General features: G+C 45.1%; 1 protein-coding gene across 7 annotated transcripts in view; it reads left to right on the top strand.

The window, feature by feature from the left end:
• LOC138763077 (copine-9-like) overlaps nucleotides 1-19374 on the top strand; it is a 461486-nt gene that overhangs the window by 435534 nt on the left and 6578 nt on the right. For all 7 annotated transcript variants that reach the window (XM_069936658.1, XM_069936659.1, XM_069936660.1 and 4 more), the window contains one exon: nucleotides 3966-4023. In XM_069936658.1, the coding sequence (XP_069792759.1) occupies nucleotides 3966-4023 (58 nt within the window). The remainder of the gene's footprint in view (nucleotides 1-3965; nucleotides 4024-19374) is intronic.

Genomic DNA, 19374 nt, shown 5'->3' with positions numbered 1-19374 from the left:
ACTCTGCCATTTCAGGTTTCCTTATGACACTGATGCAGTCAAACTAGATTTTCAGCAAATCCTATGACCCCCCCCCCCCCCTACTTTACTACCTGTAACCTTCATCAACACTCCCTGGATTCTCCCACCTGCCATCAACATGATGGGCAATTAAAAGTGACCATTTAATCTACCAACTGTCTGTGGGATTAATTTTTTTAAAAATTTTAAATTTAGACTTACAGCATGGTTACAGGCTATTTTGGCCAACAAGGTAGGTTAACCTACACCCAATTTACCTACACTTCCAGTACATTTTTTGAACACTGGGAGGAAACATAGCTCCCGGGTAAAACTCCACACAGACACAGGAAGAGCATACAAACTTCTAACAGACAGTGCAGGATTCAAACCCCAGCCCCGATTGCTGGCGCTGTAAAGGTGTAGCGCTAACCATTACACCAACCATACCGTCCCCTATGACATCTGTGCTGCCCCATGTGGAAATGGAGTGATGTGGAAGGAAACCAGACAGAACATCAAACAGCGAGGTAAAGAGAGAAACACACACACAAATGCACACACACACACACACACACACACACACACACAAACACACACACACACACACACTCTCTCTCTCTCTCACACACACACACACACACACACACGCACACGCACACGCACACACACACACACGTATGGTTGTGGGAGAACCTTGTTAAATAGACTTGCAGATAGACATGGCTCCAATGGCGTTACTATAAACATAAAGGTATTCTTGTGTCTAGATCAACAGAAATCCCTCAACCAGCCGTACCTAAAATGGTATAATTGGGCATTTGTCTTGTGTATTGAGCCTAGCTTAATGCCTATAGCTAGTCAAATTTGCCTACATAACAATGAGTCTTCAAAAGTAATTAATTGACTTTAAAATGCTTTAGGACACAATGTCTTACTCTTAGTATCAGAAGTGAAAGTACAGACATTACACCTGAAAAATGGCTGTATTTCCATCAAATCTTGAGGCTTATGTGGAAAGTCAAATTGGTGGAATCTGTTGTGTGTCTGCTTTGGGGTCAGGTGTCAAGTGTATGAATAGTGTGGCCTGACCAATAGAGTCAGCCTAAGCTCACCAGGGATTCATTAGGGGAGATGTACGTGAAAGGTCCCTCGTGTTGGTTTGATTGTTCTTGCCATGGATTTGGAGAAACTCTGAGATGGGCACATGGATGTAAGACAAACAAAAGGTGATATGTGTGAGATAGGGAAGGTCTAGATTGGTGTGAAGTAGGCTTACATAGGTCGGCATAACATCATGGGGTGAAGAGCCACTGCTGTTCTGTTAATTTCTAACATTGGTGGTGCCTTTCCAGTGTTTTGAGATGTCCATTATAGTTAGTCCAAGGCTCAGAGCACATAGGAGAGCATAGATCACTGCTGTTCAGTTGGCCATGTGTTCCAAGTCAGGTTTGAAGTCATGCCCCTAGAGTCATAGTTACATCGTTGGCCAAAGGGGCCAAATTTATGTCTAAATTGAAAATTTGGAAACAATCCCTCCATCCCCTACCCACTGCCTGTCCATGGTGATCGTAAATTACATATCTACATTAATCCCCAACCTTTGTCAGCAGAAGACTTCATTGGCATCAACTTTCATCGCCAATGTCTTCATTGGCATCAACTTTCATCGCCAATGTCTTCATTGGCATCAACTTTCATCGCCAATGTCTTCCTTTGCTCCTGAAATTAAGGAAATAGTCCCCATTTTCCAGACTAAATACTGTGGGCTGGTCGAGCAGAATCAGTGGGAGAAAAAGAACGGCCAATGTTTCGAGCTCCAACCTCTTAATGAAGCTGGTTAAATGTAGCAGAAAAATAGGGTGAGATTGGGGAACCAGGCAGAGGTGAAGCATAACTGAGAGAGGCAGAAGATCAGCAGATCAGCAGGCAAAAGAGAGAAGGAGGAGGAAGGAGGAAGATGGGTCTTATAGGGTGGAGTGGGGCATTAGAATCAAAGATTGCCAGTGCTGGTATCTGACAACAGAAGAAAAACTGAGAATGGTGGTGTAAAAATGGTGGGATTAAACTCTCTCCAATGGGTTCCTCTCCTCCCTTCTTCCCCTCACCCCTCCTTATTGGTTCCATCCGTACCACCATTCTCATCTCCTAATCAGATTCAAACTTTTCTCTCCTGTTTGCTACTTTGTTTAAGAATTTGGGTTAAATTCATAATTTACTGTAACCATACTATATCAGATTATCTCTTTGGACAACAGATTTAGTCAATGGAAGAATATTCAGTCCTTTTACGACACAATTGCAAACACATTCCGAAAATACCTAACCAATTTAAAATGTCCACATTTGAGAAGGTTAAATCCCTTGGAATAGAAAGAAGTGAAATGATTAGTCCTAAATATAATTAACATCCCCCTCCCACAACCTCCCCCTTCCCCATGGGAATGTAATAACTCAGGATCAGATGTCTGTTGACTTCAATATTGAATAAATTGGGAAGAAGCATAAAACAGACATTTGACAAACAAACCCTGCTTGCGCTGAATGCATTAAATTCAAATCGAGTTCTCAGCCCCATGTGGCTTTATTTTCAAGCAATTGTCCATTTTCAACTTATCATTCCCATATAGACTTAACCCTTACGAAATAGGAGGAAGAGTTCAGGCAATGGGGTCACTGTCTGCTTCTAGTCAAGGCACTAAAATAATGAATGTCCCTTGTTGGAGGTGAAGTAGTACAAGTGAAGTGAAACAGGCTGCATATTTGTAGATTAAGCACCACATTTTAGACTGGGTGAGAAGAAATTGGATTTTTTTTTAATACAAAATTATAAAGGTTAAGAATGAATCTCTGTTATTTCTGGTGGGATGGCTATTTTGTTGAGATGTGTAAAAGGAAAGGCTTGGTTGGCCACAACCAGTTTTAAATTGATTTTCCTTCCATAGCAGATACTTATTTCCATTGTGCTCAATATCGGAATCAGAATCAAGATTTATTTTCATGAACAAGTCCTGAAGTTCAGTGTTTTGCAGCAACATCACAGGGCAAACATTCATATTATAACCATCTTACAACATTACTATAAAAATTAAAAATAATCGTGCATGAAAAGTCAGGCACCGTCTTTGGTTCATTGATCATTAGGAATCTGATGGCAGCAGAGAAGAAGCTCTCCTTGTGCCGCTGAGTGCTCTTCTTTAGGCTCCTGTACCTTTTCCCCGACGGTAGCAGAGTGAAGAGGGCGTGGCCTGGGTGGTGGGGGTCTTTAAGGATAGAGGCTGCTTTCTAAAGACACTGCCTCATGTAGATGTCCTCGATAGAGGGCAGTCTAAGATAATCAGTGTGAGATAATGAACATTTGAGGCATCGAGAAATCACCTCAAGATCGCCAAGTGAAAATTCACGTGAGTTAATTGGGGAATAAGAAAATCCCTACTCTCCATCTTATAGGCAAACAGTGCCCCACAATCTTACAGTTTGTGCAGAATAAACCGGAGGGCAAAACTTTCTTTGATTCATTCCCAGAATTTAACAGGATTGCTCAACCCTACATGTGAGTTTTCTTCTTGAACCACAGTGGTGATTTAATGTAACTAAAGCAACAAGATTTCTGTGGAACTACAGCCATATTAAAGTAAGACTCAGTAAGGATACAACAATTCTTCATTAAGAGTGAATAATATGGGTTTAGCCTTAAAATACAATGGCAATGTAATAACCTCCATTGTGACTGCATTTTTATTTTTTAAAAACTGGATCAAGTTCTCAAAATGCCATTATGGCACATTCTCTGCTGTAATGCAAATCCTATATAATACCCATAGTTTAATATTATGGCACAAAAATTAAAATAAACCAGGATTAAGTTTAAAACAACCATTAATTTTTGTGCCTAGCTGTGGTTTGCATGAAAAACCTGTGGATGATGGGATTATTTATGCTACCTCATTCTTGGAATTAAACAGGCCTCCGTTCTTCCAATGTCAATAATCATCGTGGGAGTGGGACCTGCAGAGTTTGATGGTGAGTATTTCTTCAGTATCTAGCTGCAGGGAATGTGTTGAGATCACCTGTTAATGTGAGCAGGTTCGAGTCCAGCGAAGGAGATCGCTTGATGTTTTGACAGATCTACTCACATTTGTTGTAACTTGTTTGTGCCTTTTTATGGTGGATCTTTAGAAGGCGGGAGTCATCCTTCGATCAGGAGCCCTGTAAAAAGATAGATCTCGGTTAAGATTTCATTTTGGAAGGATGCCCCATCTTTGTAGATTGTAGCTGTTGCCCTTTACCACAGGATATCTCAGCACTCCCCTTCATTTCCAGAGAGTCGAAATTCAATTAATACAAATATGAGGCCAAAAATTGTTGCAAACTGGTTGGCCTGACTTTCTTCTCCATGCTCCAACAAACATGAATTTGATGATGCTGTATAACAGGCGACCTCTCCCCATTTTCAAGCCATGCTGACATAATGCTGACAGATCTTTTCTTCCAGTCACGATTTGTCAGCATTACCATGTGAGAGGTGTAACGCGACTGTTTGCGCTCAAGAGACTTGAGAGGAGTACAAACACGCTTTTAATAGCTGACAATCAATGGCCGGTAGACACAATAGTCCTCAGGTGAATCTGAGGTAAGGTGGGAAAAACAGGGTTTATATTGGGGTAGGTGAGGGTGGAGCCAGTCAGCAGAATACACAGACAGTGAATTCCAGGTCACTGCAAGAGGATCGTCTCATCACTGGCAATTCTTTATTGACAGGCATCTCACTAACCATTTTTTTTAAATGTTACGACAGCATATTCTGATTCACTTGCATTATTATTATTTAGTTTGTTTTTAATATTTCTCCAGTTTTGTTTCTTATCCCATGGTTGTGACATCCAAAGTTAAGAGCAGCTGCCTGCATGGATTTCTCCAGGCCTGTCATTGTTGAGGAACAACTTGAGTACACTTGGTGCTCTTTTAGTTCAAGATAAGCACTTTCCAGTAAGGACTTTCCACTCCCCGGCCCTGCCTTAATACATGGATCACGTTCCAGTAAGGACTTTCCACTCCCCGGCCCTGCCTTAATACATGGATCACTTGCCAGTAAGGACTTTCCACTCCCCGGCCCTGCCTTAATACATGGATCACTTTCCAGTAAGGACTTTCCACTCCCCGGCCCTGCCTTAATACATGGATCACTTTCCAGCAAGGACTTTCCACTCCCCGGCCCTGCCTTAATGCATGGATCACTTTCCAGTAAGGACTTTCCACTCCCCAGCCCTGCCTTAATACATGGATCACTTTCCAGTAAGGACTTTCCACTCCCCGGCCCTGCCTTAATACATGGATCACTTGCCAGCAAGGACTTTCCACTCCCCGGCCCTGCCTGAATACATGGATCACTTTCCAGCAAGGACTTGCCACTCCCCAGCCTTGCCTTAATACATGGATCACTTGCCAGCAAGGACTTTTCACTCCCCAGCCCTGCCTTAATACATGGATCACATTCCAGTAAGGACTTTCCACTCCCCGGCCCTGCCTTAATACATGGATCACTTGCCAGCAAGGACTTTCCACTCCCCGGCCCTGCCTTAATACATGGATCACTTTCCAGCAAGGACTTTCCACTCCCCAGCCCTGCCTGAATACATGGATCACTTGCCAGCAAGGACTTTCCACTCCCCGGCCCTGCCTTAATACATGGATCACTTTCCAGTAAGGACTTTGCACTCCCCGGTCCTGCCTTAATACATGGATCACTTGCCAGCAAGGACTTTCCACTCCCCAGCCCTGCCTTAATACATGGATCACTTTCCAGTAAGGACTTTCCACTCCCCGGCCCTGCCTTAATACATGGATCAATTGCCAGCAAGGACTTTCCACTCCCCGGCCCTGCCTTAATACATGGATCACTTTCCAGCAAGGACTTGCCACTCCCCAGCCTTGCCTTAATACATGGATCACTTTCCAGTAAGGACTTTCCACTCCCCAGCCTTGCCTTAATACATGGATCACTTTCCAGTAAGGACTTTCCACTCCCCGGCCCTGCCTTAATACATGGATCACTTTCCAGTAAGGACTTTCCACTCCCCGGCCCTGCCTTAATACATGGATCACTTGCCAGCAAGGACTTTCCACTCCCCGGCCCTGCTTTAATACATGGATCACTTTCCAGTAAGGACTTTCCACTCCCTGGCCCTGCCTTAATACATGGATCACTTTCCAGTAAGGACTTTCCACTCCGCGGCCCTGCCTTAATACATGGATCACTTGCCAGCAAGGACTTTCCACTCCCCGGCCCTGCCTTAATACATGGATCACTTGCCGGCAAGGACTTTCCACTCCCCGGCCCTGCCTTAATACATGGATCACTTGCCAGCAAGGACTTTCCACTCCCCAGCCCTGCCTTAATACATGGATCACTTTCCAGTAAGGACTTTCCACTCCCCAGCCCTGCCTTAATACATGGATCACTTTCCAGTAAGGACTTTCCACTCCCCGGCCCTGCCTTAATACATGGATCACTTTCCAGTAAGGACTTTCCACTCCCCAGCCCTGCCTTAATACATGGATCACTTTCCAGCAAGGACTTTCCACTCCCCGGCCCTGCCTTAATACATGGATCACTTTCCAGTAAGGACTTTCCACTCCCCAGCCCTGCCTTAATACATGGATCACTTTCCAGTAAGGACTTTCCACTCCCCGGCCCTGCCTTAATACATGGATCACTTGCCAGCAAGGACTTTCCACTCCCTGGCCCTTCCTAAATACATGGATCACTTTCCAGCAAGGACTTGCCACTCCCCAGCCTTGCCTTAATACATGGATCACTTGCCAGCAAGGACTTTTCACTCCCCAGCCCTGCCTTAATACATGGATCACTTTCCAGTAAGGACTTTCCACTCCCCGGCCCAGCCTTAATACATGGATCACTTTCCAGTAAGGACTTTCCACTCCCCGGCCCTGCCTTAATACATGGATCACTTGCCAGCAAGGACTTTCCACACCCCGGCCCTGCCTTAATACATGGATCACTTTCCAGCAAGGACTTGCCACTCCCCAGCCTTGCCTTAATACATGGATCACTTTCAAGTAAGGACTTTCCACTCCCCAGCCTTGCCTTAATACATGGATCACTTTCCAGTAAGGACTTTCCACTCCCTGGCCTTGCCTTAATACATGGATCACTTGCCAGCAAGGACTTTCCACTCCCCGGCCCTGCCTTAATACATGGATCACTTGCCAGCAAGGACTTTCCACTCCCAGCCCTGCCTTAATACATGGATCACTTTCCAGTAAGGACTTTCCACTACCCAGCCCTGCCTTAATACATGGATCACTTGCCAGCAAGGACTTTCCACTCCACAGCCCAGCCTTAATACATGGATCACTTTCCAGTAAGGACTTTCCACTCCCCGGCCCTGCCTTAATACATGGATCACTTGCCAGCAAGGACTTTCCACACCCCGGCCCTGCCTTAATACATGGATCACTTTCCAGCAAGGACTTGCCACTCCCCAGCCTTGCCTTAATACATGGATCACTTTCAAGTAAGGACTTTCCACTCCCCAGCCTTGCCTTAATACATGGATCACTTTCCAGTAAGGACTTTCCACTCCCTGGCCTTGCCTTAATACATGGATCACTTGCCAGCAAGGACTTTCCACTCCCCGGCCCTGCCTTAATACATGGATCACTTGCCAGCAAGGACTTTCCACTCCCAGCCCTGCCTTAATACATGGATCACTTTCCAGTAAGGACTTTCCACTACCCAGCCCTGCCTTAATACATGGATCACTTGCCAGCAAGGACTTTCCACTCCACAGCCCTGCCTTAATACATGGATCACTTTCCAGTAAGGACTTTCCACTCCGCGGCCCTGCCTTAATACATGGATCACTTGCCAGCAAGGACTTTCCACTCCCCGGCCCTGCTTTAATACATGGATCACTTTCCAGTAAGGACTTTCCACTCCCTGGCCCTTCCTAAATACATGGATCACTTTCCAGCAAGGACTTGCCACTCCCCAGCCTTGCCTTAATACATGGATCACTTGCCAGCAAGGACTTTTCACTCCCCAGCCCTGCCTTAATACATGGATCACTTTCCAGTAAGGACTTTCCACTCCCCGGCCCAGCCTTAATACATGGATCACTTTCCAGTAAGGACTTTCCACTCCCCGGCCCTGCCTTAATACATGGATCACTTGCCAGCAAGGACTTTCCACACCCCGGCCCTGCCTTAATACATGGATCACTTTCCAGCAAGGACTTGCCACTCCCCAGCCTTGCCTTAATACATGGATCACTTTCAAGTAAGGACTTTCCACTCCCCAGCCTTGCCTTAATACATGGATCACTTTCCAGTAAGGACTTTCCACTCCCTGGCCTTGCCTTAATACATGGATCACTTGCCAGCAAGGACTTTCCACTCCCCGGCCCTGCCTTAATACATGGATCACTTGCCAGCAAGGACTTTCCACTCCCAGCCCTGCCTTAATACATGGATCACTTTCCAGTAAGGACTTTCCACTACCCAGCCCTGCCTTAATACATGGATCACTTGCCAGCAAGGACTTTCCACTCCACAGCCCTGCCTTAATACATGGATCACTTTCCAGTAAGGACTTTCCACTCCGCGGCCCTGCCTTAATACATGGATCACTTGCCAGCAAGGACTTTCCACTCCCCGGCCCTGCTTTAATACATGGATCACTTTCCAGTAAGGACTTTCCACTCCCTGGCCCTGCCTTAATACATGGATCACTTTCCACTAAGGACTTTCCACTCCCCGGCCTTGCCTTAATACATGGATCACATGCCAGCAAGGACTTTCCACTCCCCGGCCCTGCCTTAATACATGGATCACTTTCCAGTAAGGACTTTCCACTCCCCAGCCCTGCCTTAATACATGGATCACTTGCCAGCAAGGACTTTCCACTCCCCAGCCCTGCCTTAATACATGGATCACTTTCCAGTAAGGACTTTCCACTCCGCGGCCCTGCCTTAATACATGGATCACTTGCCAGCAAGGACTTTCCACTCCCCGGCCCTGCCTTAATACATGGATCACATGCCAGCAAGGACTTTCCACTCCCTTGCCTTGCCTTAATACATGGATCACTTGCCAGTAAGGACTTTCCACTCCCCGGCCCTGCCTTAATACATGGATCACTTGCCAGCAAGGACTTTCCACTCCCCAGCCCTGCCTTAATACATGGATCACTTGCCAGCAAGGACTTTCCACTCCCCGGCCCTGCCTTAATACATGGATCACTTGCCAGTAAGGACTTTCCACTCCCCGGCCCTGCCTTAATACATGGATCACTTTCCAGTAAGTACTTTCCACTCCCCGGCCCTGCCTTAATACATGGATCACTTTCCAGTAAGGACTTTCCACTCCCCGGCCCTGCCTTAATACATGGATCACTTTCCAGTAAGGACTTTCCACTCCCCGGCCCTGCCTTAATACATGGATCACTTTCCAGTAAGGACTTTCCACTCCCCGGCCCTGCCTTAATACATGGATCACTTGCCAGCAAGGACTTTCCACACCCCAGCCTTGCCTTAATACATGGATCACTTGCCTGCAAGGACTTTCCACTCCCCGGCCTTGCCTTAATACATGGATCACTTTCCAGTAAGGACTTACCACTCCCCAGCCCTGCCTTAATACATGGATCACTTGCCAGCAAGGACTTTCCACTTCCCGGCCCTGCCTTAATACATGGATCACTTGCCAGCAAGGACTTTCCACTCCCCAGCCCTGCCTTAATACATGGATCACTTTCCAGCAAGGACTTTCCACACCCCGGCCTTGCCTTAATACATGGATCACTTGCCAGCAAGGACTTTCCATTCCCTGGCCATGCCTTAATACATGGATCACTGCTTTGCAATCAACCACCAGCACAGATTCAGCCTCAGTCTGAAGTGTGATAAATGGCACACCAGCAGGTTAAGTTTCAACCTCCTCAGCTGCCAGAAAAAGGATCTGAATCTCTTGAGCATCATTAACATCAGTAGCAGTCCATGCCTTTGTGTGCGGGCGTTAAGCTCAGTTTTAATCTAGTATGCAGGCCCTTCCGTGCAATGCTGTAAATGGGCAGTGGCGTCAGAAACAAAGTCAGTATGGCAGCAGTTGGCCTTCTCCTCATCGGAGAAACGGGACACTGACTGGGAGATCATTCCACTCAGCACCTCTGCTCTGCCCACATCAGTGACGGGGATTTCAATTCTGCGCCTCACTCCCGTGCTGACATGTCTGTCCAAGACTTCACGTACTGTCAAGCCCAAACCACCCGAGGAGCAACACGTAATTGGCCATCTGGGCCTTCTCCAGCCGGATGCCACGAACATCGACTTCTCTGCTTTCTGCTCACCCACTCCCCATTCTCCCTCTCTTCCCCATCCCTCTGTCTCCTTTCCTCCAGCGCTCCACCCCCTTCTCTCTCCATTCAGAGGCCTCCCCGTACCCCTGTTTGCTGGTGTGCCCTCCCTCCCTTATCCACCTTTTACCTCCTGCCTGTGGGCCTGTGCCCACCACCATTTTGTTCGGGCGCCTGCATACATTTTGTCCATGCCTTGATGAAGGCCTCAAGCCCGAAATGTTGGTTATGTATCTATGCTCTATAAATACATTGTGTTTTTACTTTTATGACAGCAGATGGGTTGCTTGGAGGGTCTGTCCCACTCTCTTCAATGGTTCTGGTGAAAAGGGGCATGACATGAAGGTCTTTCGACATGAGCTCATCGAGATGGAACTTCCAGCTTTCACCATTCACTGGGAAGTGTAATGGGGCTACAGCATTGAGCCAGGGTCTGAGCTGGGGGAATACTTTAATGGGTGTCTGCTGAATATTCATCTGGCATTTGCCAGCATGCTATTTGGTTTGACATTTCAAGGCCTTTGAAATACCAATTGTAGAATTGGAAAACTAATAACCTCACAAGAATTCTCTCTGTTTTGGCCTCCGACAGACATTCAAGTATTAGGATCTGTGACAGTGGAAGTTATTGCCTCAGTTGTGGGTGTTCTGACTGTTAATTTTACAACATGAAATCCTCCATGATATTTCTGTCCATTTTGACATGCAAGATTCTGGATGTTAATTGCATTCATGAAATAAGTAGCCAAGTTTCGACGTTACCTTCACAATGCTGAAGTAATTGAACTGTGTTATTTTATACTGGCCCTTTAGTTTCAATGAGTCATTGAGCCCGTTTTTATTTTGTTATATTAGTGGTGGGCCTCAGGGATCTGTGTTGGGACCATTGTTGTTTGTTGTCTACATCAATGATCTGGATGATAATGTGGCAAATTGGATCAGCCAGTTTGCTGATGACACTAAGATTGGAGACGTTGTGGACAGTGAGGAAGGTTTTCAAAGCTCGCAGAGGGATCTGGACCAGCTGGGGAAATGGCAGATGGAATTTAATGCAGACAAATGGGAGGTGGTGCATTTTGGAAGGACAAACCAAGGTAGGACATACACAATAAATGGTAGGGCACTGAGGAGTGTGGAGGAATAAAGAGATCTGGAAATACAGATACATAATTCCCTGAAAGTGGTGTCACAGGTAGACAGAATTGTAAAGAAAACTTTTGGCGTCTTGACTTTCATAAATTGAAATATTGATTATAGGAGTTGGGATGTTATTGGTGAGGTTGTATAGGACATTGGTGAGGCCAAATACTGTGTGGAATTCTGGTCACCAAGCTACAGGAAGGATATCAGTTAAGATAGAAAGAGTGCAGAGAAGATTTACTAGGATGTTGTTGGCTCTTCAAGAGTTGAGTTACAGGGAAAGATTAAACAGATTAGGACTTCATTCCTTGGAGCATAGAAGAATGAGGGGAGATTTTATAGAGGTTTGCAAAATTATGAGAGGTATAGACAGAGTGGATGTGAGTAGGATCTTTCCATTTAGATTAGGAGAGATAAATGTGAGAGAACATGGCTTTCAGGTGTCAGGGGAAATGTTTAGGAGGAACATTAGGAAGGAGTGGTGGGAGTGTGGAACAAGCTGCTGTCTCACCTAGTAAATGCAGGTTCACTCTTATAAGTTTTAAGAATAAATTGAATAAACATGGATGGGAGAGGGCCGGAGGGTTATGGACTGGGTGCCGCTCAATGGGACTAGCGGAATAATGTTTTGGCACAGACTAGAAGGGCTGAATGGCCTGTTTTCTGTGCTATAGTTTTCTATGGTTCACTTAGCACCATTATTTTGGTTTACAGCCAGGGTGGGCAAACTTTTCTGGTTGTGGGCCACATACAGAAAAATAGCAGGAATCATGAGCCAAGCAATATTAAGCCCAGTAGTTATACTGCAAGAAAAGCTGGACCAGAAAACCGTCGAAGATTCACTTTCTAGAGATTAACTGTAGACCTGACAGTAGTTTATTGATACTGCTGCTGTTCTTAAATTTAATTTACAATAGAACTTTCAAAAGCAGTGCAAAATCAAAAGCTGGGTGCAAAATAAGATCAGGAGAAAAGATCAAGGCGGGGACGAGGACATCTCCGACAGTCCTCCACAACTCTCAGTGAATACAGTTCATGGCCCAAGTGTCCACCTTAATGATTATGATGCAATATGTAAATCTGTAGACAGGCGACTAAAGTTAACAGATTCCTTGCAAATCAAACAAACTGATTTTCCCTTGACTTCTGTGAAAAAGTATTCATTTTCCCACCGTGTCTGAAATTTGCGCCACTCCCTTGCTATTTCCATCTTTTTGGTTCCACCATGTTTAAACAACTGATAAACATGTTTTTTAAACTGTGGTAAACTTTTTTTTAACTGTTGTAAATGTTTTCATCAATGAGTAGCATTTCAGAAGTCGGTCTAGTAGTTGTTCAAAATGGCAGTGACATCTAGAGTCAAAACTAAGAAGTGCAATGTACATGCAGTGCAGTTTATTGTTCGAGACGACATTCTAATGGGCCATCTTCCATTTTATTCCTGTGCCATTTAAAAATGGGCAAGGGGCCGCAGTTGGCCCAGGGGGCATAGTTTAACCATTCCTGGTCTACAGGTTTCCCAATGCAAATTGATCTCGCCGAGTTATTGGGAAAGAAATGTGGATAATGTGAGGCAGCATTAAAAAATGCTCTATATCCACCTTAAATGTATTTGCAGGCTGAAGTAGGCAACCCTCCCTTTGGCAGATATTGGATGGCAATGAAGTTTCCATGTCAAATCAAGTTAGGACTACAAAGCCAGTAGTATTGTTCGACCACCTAATGCATTGTTAGGTGGTTCTCCTCCAAGTAGACCTTGTAATGCTTTTGCTGAAAGAAAGAAGGCTAACGTGGTCTCCTGCAGAGCACAAAGGCCGGGGTAAAGCAGCTTCATCGGGTGCAACAGCACCCAGACATTTCTCGCGAATTGCAGACAATAACAATCCCATTTCTTTCAATTTAGACATACAGCCCATTTCAGCCCACGAATCGAGGCCACCCAATTTACCTAGACCCCTGATACATTTCAAATGGTGGGAGAAAACCAGAGCCCCCACGGAAAACCCACACAGACATGGGGAGAATGTACCTTACAAACACCATGGGATTTGAACCCTGGTCCCTACCGCTGGCTCCGTAAAGGTGTTGCACTAACAGCCATGTCAATTGTGCCACACAAAACGAGACTGCAGCTCCTCATCCATTTCAACAACTGTCCAGAAGCACACAGATACCCAGTAGGGAAAGCTGCAAACAATAACTAAAAGCTGAACTCTTCTGTTTCAGCAGAAGATATAGTCAGTTTTGTTCTTAAGAGAGAATTTGCATGATTTTACTGGTCTGAAGAATGTCGGAGTTCTCAACATTGGCCGTTCATGCAGGAACCACCATTTCCCTTACGCGAGCTTAGACAATGTGCCGGAAGTGCGGTAAGTAAAGAGGTGGGACTTGTTCTTCATTAGCCTGTTGTTCATGGAATGCCTGCAGTTCACTTTAGACTGCCGTTGATCAAGAGGGTTGCGGAGGTAAAATATCAGAATGGGAATGACTCCTTATTCCTGTTCTGATCTTTTTACGCAATCTGCATTCCAGGAAAATGGCAATAATTTCCTGGAATGCAGTGGCTGTGTAAAAAAAACATAAATGGTGAATTTTAGACAAGCTAAGATTTAAGAGTGGATTTGATGCTAACTAATTCATAAATTACATACAGGCAGGCTTACCGCTGATAGGAACAGAACATTATAAACTCATCTTAAACAGGGAACAAATGAAAGGGAGTGTGATAATAATGTCTTCCGTTGCCCTATTGATTTTCCGATGCTCCATGAATTTGTCTCGCTCTTGTGCGTGTTCCCCAACTTGCTGCGTGCTATTGATTTTGTAACTCCTTGCAGTGTTCCCTGCATTTTGTTTGAAAGTGGAGATGAAGGAAGACATGTTGTCCTTGTTGACTATCAGTGAGCGAAAGCATTCTGCACTTGAAGTTCACTGATAGCCTGGAAGCAAACCCTGCGCTCTGTGCCTTCGCCTCCTCCCTGAAGCAGCAGGTATAATCAGCTGGTGGCTTGTGCTCCAGTGACAGCGATCTTCAGACTTTTTAATTAGACTTGTTGGCTTCGCGCCTGAGGCTGGAGCACTGTTGCAGCACCAGCTTTCCCTGAGATAGAGTGGTGAGGTGCTCTCTCTGCTTGTCAATTTTGTGTGACTGCCTTGATGAAAGGGCAGTCAGCTTGGCTGCCTTCCAGTCAGACTCTCATCTGTATTTGCAGGTGTGATTGACAATCAATAAAGGATTCCAATTAATCTACAACCCTGAAGGATAACCCATCGTGGCTCTCCATTTAATCCACTGCTTACGCCCGCTTTGTGCACAGTTGGGTGGAGTTAGCCTGTGGGGAATAGTGGTTAAAAAAAAATAATTGCTTAATTCTTACACATGTACATGTTGCCAAGCTGCAGATAAAAATGAGAGTTCAAGAGACACAGCACGTTCTCTTTGTTGGTTGTGGTGTTAGAAACCTGCCAGTCAGCCTTCATGGGGAGGACTCTACTGGTGAAGATCCAGCAGAGTTGCCGGAAATGGAGCATTTCAGTTATGATGGAAATCTGGGTGTTCGGGTGGTTTTCATTGGATTGGAGGTGGCTGAGGGTAGATCTTTTCATTTAAAAAAAAATTTTAGACATACAGCACGGTAACAGGCTCTTTCGGCCCACGAGTTTGTGCCGCCCAATTTACACCCCATTAACCTACACCCACCCCCGCCCACAGTACGTTTAGAACAATGGAAGGAAACCAGAGTCCCCGAGGAAAACCCACGCAGACACGGGGAGAACGTCCAGACTCCATACAGACAACGCGGAATTCAAACCCCGATCCCAATCGCTGGTGCTGTAAAGGAAATGCGCTGACCATTATGCCAACCATGCTGCCCATGCCTGGAAGAGGTATGCAAAATTATAAAAAGCATATGCATGTAGAAGATAGGAAACTTTACCCCACTCAAGGACATAAAGCTACATTAAGAGGGAAAAGGTTTAGAAGGAACAACTTTTTCACCAAGAAAGTGGCTGAAAACTGGGGCACATTGCCTTTTAACAGTTAAGAAGTGTCGAGATGAGCACTTAAATTGGCAAGCCAAGGAAGGCTATGGACCAAGCGGGGGTTAAGGGAATCTGCTTGTAAACCTGACTGGATCCTGTAGTGACACATCAATCAAGGAGAGTGTGAGATTGAAGTGGAACTTTAATCAACCAATAAACCTAACACTGCCTTGCCTCTAGCCAGGAAGTTCAGAAGTATTCAATAGGTGATTGTCTCACCTTTATATAGTGAGAGGTCACAGGTGACACCCTGTGGCCAAGTGATGAAATGGCAGGTATTCATATCGGTGAATCGCTACTTGGACATGGAGGAACAGGAGTGCTTCCTTGTAAATCCCATTTCTTCACAGACATTGATCCTAAAATCTCCAAAGCCTGCAATCTCTTCCATGTGATTTCTTATCCTCACCAATCTTGTTCCACAGCATTTACACCCCACCCCCTGCAAATTCTTTCATTGACTCATGATCTGTCCACTTTTCCTGCTCTCCATGATATTATCCCTGTCCCTTCCTTCTCCTCGTGGCTGCTGGATTGGCCTGCTCAATAACTGCAAACTCAGGATCCCCCATCTAACACAGGAGTCAAACCATCTGTCCATGGGAAAACAGTGGGAGCCAAGCTGCGTAGTTGGAACTCCCTACTGATCAGAGAAACCATTCCTTCCTAATGATTCTCATCAGGCCTACCAGCTCCCTTTTCAAACACACACCTCTGAAAATATTGGAACCACAGTTTTGGGAGGGGCCAGATTTTGTACATCATCATGAATTGGGTCAAGATAGAAATTACTGCATTAAAAATGGCAGTCCATGTGTCTGTGACTGTTGCATTTTTGTTGTATTGTGTTTCGGGAAGTGTTGCATCTGCAAATGCTGTTTTATGTTTCTATGCATGCATGTCTGTGTGCCTGCATGTACGGAGTATGTTAGGGTGATGAGTGTATGTGTATGTGTCTGTTTTTTTCTGCCTTTGAACATAAGGCCTGTGTGCATCATGGGTTTATTTAATGCAGAGGTTGATAGATTCTTGATTCATAAGGGTGTCAAATGATACAGGGAGAAGGCAGCTGAGGTGAAGTGCACCGGCCGTGATTCTCATGGCGGATTGGCCAAATTCTGCTTCTGCGTCTGATCTTATGGTATTGTGATAGACGGCCCACGCTGTTACAGCAGAAAATACATGGAGAACCACAGAAGATACAACCAAGTTTATTACATAATAAGTTTCAGGTCCGCACACATTTGAGGCAATGTCTCAAGGGTTTGTCTCTAATATATATTTCTTTGTAGCTTTGGTTTTTATCTAATTATCCAATGCTAATTATTTATCTGAAGGGTAAATCAAATCTTTAACACACACACACACAAAGTAAAGTTTCTCTTAGTATCTGGCATTCCTGTGTGATATTTTTACACTCGTTTATGTGAATGGTAACAGATCGCTTATCAGTCTACATACAGGAGTGACTTTTTCTCTTTAAACAAATGCTAATTTGTCTGTCTGTAAGCCTAACAAATCTTATATTAGTCAACATAAAGCAGTGATTTACTTCCTTAATGTTGATCAAGGAATGAATTCAGACACCTGCCTGTGTTTTGCTTACACCTTTGTATCTTTGCTACATAAGGAAAATTAATTGACTCTCTGAGTTTCTCCAGAAATTTTCAGTTTATCTTGTTTCTTCTATCTTGGAGAAAGCATTTATGAAATATCAATAATAAGGGAAATTAGTTTCACTAAATAATGGTCCGTAACTAATTATTTGATCATTACTAGAGATCAAGAAGAGATTAGGGATTCTCTGCAAATAAGATCTTTCTTAAGGAGAAAATTAGGACTGTCTATGACCCTACCTAGATGTAGTAATGTGGAGATTCTAATTCAGTGGTTCTCAACCTTTTCTTTCCACCCACATCCCACCTTAAGCAACCCTTTCTAATCACATAGCACCAGTGGCAGAGGGATGACTTAAAGTGGGATGTGAGTGGAAAGTAAAATGTTGAGAACCACTGTTCTAATTTGACAGGGGAATGCATGTACATTTATTTCTTGAATGTATTACAAATTCCAAAGAAAGGCCCTGAAGCCAGGTTTATATGGGAGAGATGGGAGTCAGATTTGGGCACAGCAATCAGTGCAAAGTGGTGGCAAGTCAGCGTAACTGGGGTCATTAATGCCAGATACAGATTGGTGCAAGACAATTTCTTGCACCAGCTGTACCTCACACTGCAAAATTACACAAAGTCAAAGCCATCAATTTTGAACCTTTGTCCACTCCACTTGGCTGTGTTCAAAGGAGAGATCCTTATGGGAGGACCTGGTGGACCTTATGAAAATATTACAGGCGTGGAATTTCCACAAGATCCAATGTTGTACCTTCTGGGAGATATTGGGGACGTGAGTTTTAGACTGTCCAACTACCAAATTCAGTTTGTGAAGGACACCTTGTCATTAACCAGAAAGTGTATAGCGGTTATGTGGAAGTCTGACTCCCAATTAAATACCACACAATGGAATATGGAAATGCAGAGTTGCATTCCCCTGGAGAAAATTGTGAACAATCTAAGGAGGAAATATGACATTATGCATATATCAAACCAGTGCTCCGGGCAGGGAGCGCACCTAAAATCCAGTAGACCATGTAGTGGTACTGGCCCTAGCAAGCGAACCAGCGGACGTACGGCAAGGGCTGCTGCACAGACAGGGGCAACGTGCGGGGAAGAAGGGATTGTCATGCAAGAAGATAACCGCGCACGGTAAACCTGCTTTTGTTATGCGGGTCATTATGTCAGAATTGGGGCAAACGGCAGGAATGTGAGAGGTATAAAAATTGGGCTTGAGCCCCAATAAAACACAGCTTAACCTGACTATACTCGTGAGTGTGTCTTTTAAGTAGTGCATGGCTACAATTGGTGACCCCGACAGTTTAGACAGCATCTAAACCCAGCGATGAGCGAACAGGGAGCAGTTCACGCAGTTGCTCTCAAGCTGCCGACCTTCTGGATGAATCAGCCACACATGTGGTTTGACTAGGCTGAGGCACAGTTCCAGATCTGGCAGATCACAGCAGAATCCACCCGGTACTACCACATGATGAGCACCCTGGACCAGGACACAGTACCATCCAGACCTATGGTACCTGCAAGGTCCAACTGCAGTTAGGAGGCAGCCTCTTCTCATGGCTGTTCACGCTGGCCACAGTGGGACAGCGCTCCTTGGGGAAGACTTCTTGCATGCCCATTGCCCGCTTGTGGACCTTGAGGGCTGAAGGCTGGTCAATGCAAAGATTTTCCAAACCTTCTCCTTCAAGGATGCCAAGCTTCCAGCACCACACCTGGACTCCCTGCAGTGTTCCACGGATGAGTACACCAAGGTCCTGGCTGAATTTCTGACAGTTCTCACCCCCCAAATTCACTAAGGTGATGCCCCAGCATGGAGTGCAGCACCATATCCTGACCAAGGGCCCACCACTCCAAGCACAAGCAAGATGACTCCCTCCAGAGAAGTTCCAGCTGATGAAGGAGGAATTCAAGAAACTGGAGGAGCTCAGCATCGTACAGTCATTAGACAGTCCTTGGACTACTCCCCTGCATTTAGTGCCCAAGGTCACTGGGGACTGAAAACCACATGGCGACTACCATCTCTTCAACAAGGTCACAACACCGGGATCGGTACTCCTTGCTGCACATCCAGAACTTTGCGGCTAACCTGCGTGGGGCAAAGATCTTTTCCAAAGTGGACTTCATGTGGGGATTGTAGCGTATTGAATGACTCAGACTTGTAGATTCAAACCAAGGCTTTTATTACCAAAA

The sequence above is a fragment of the Narcine bancroftii genome, chromosome 5, assembly GCF_036971445.1.
Source record: "Narcine bancroftii isolate sNarBan1 chromosome 5, sNarBan1.hap1, whole genome shotgun sequence".
Lineage (NCBI taxonomy): Eukaryota > Metazoa > Chordata > Chondrichthyes > Torpediniformes > Narcinidae > Narcine > Narcine bancroftii.
Note: the sequence above shows the minus strand (reverse complement) of the source record. Positions and strands in the feature narration are given on the sequence as shown.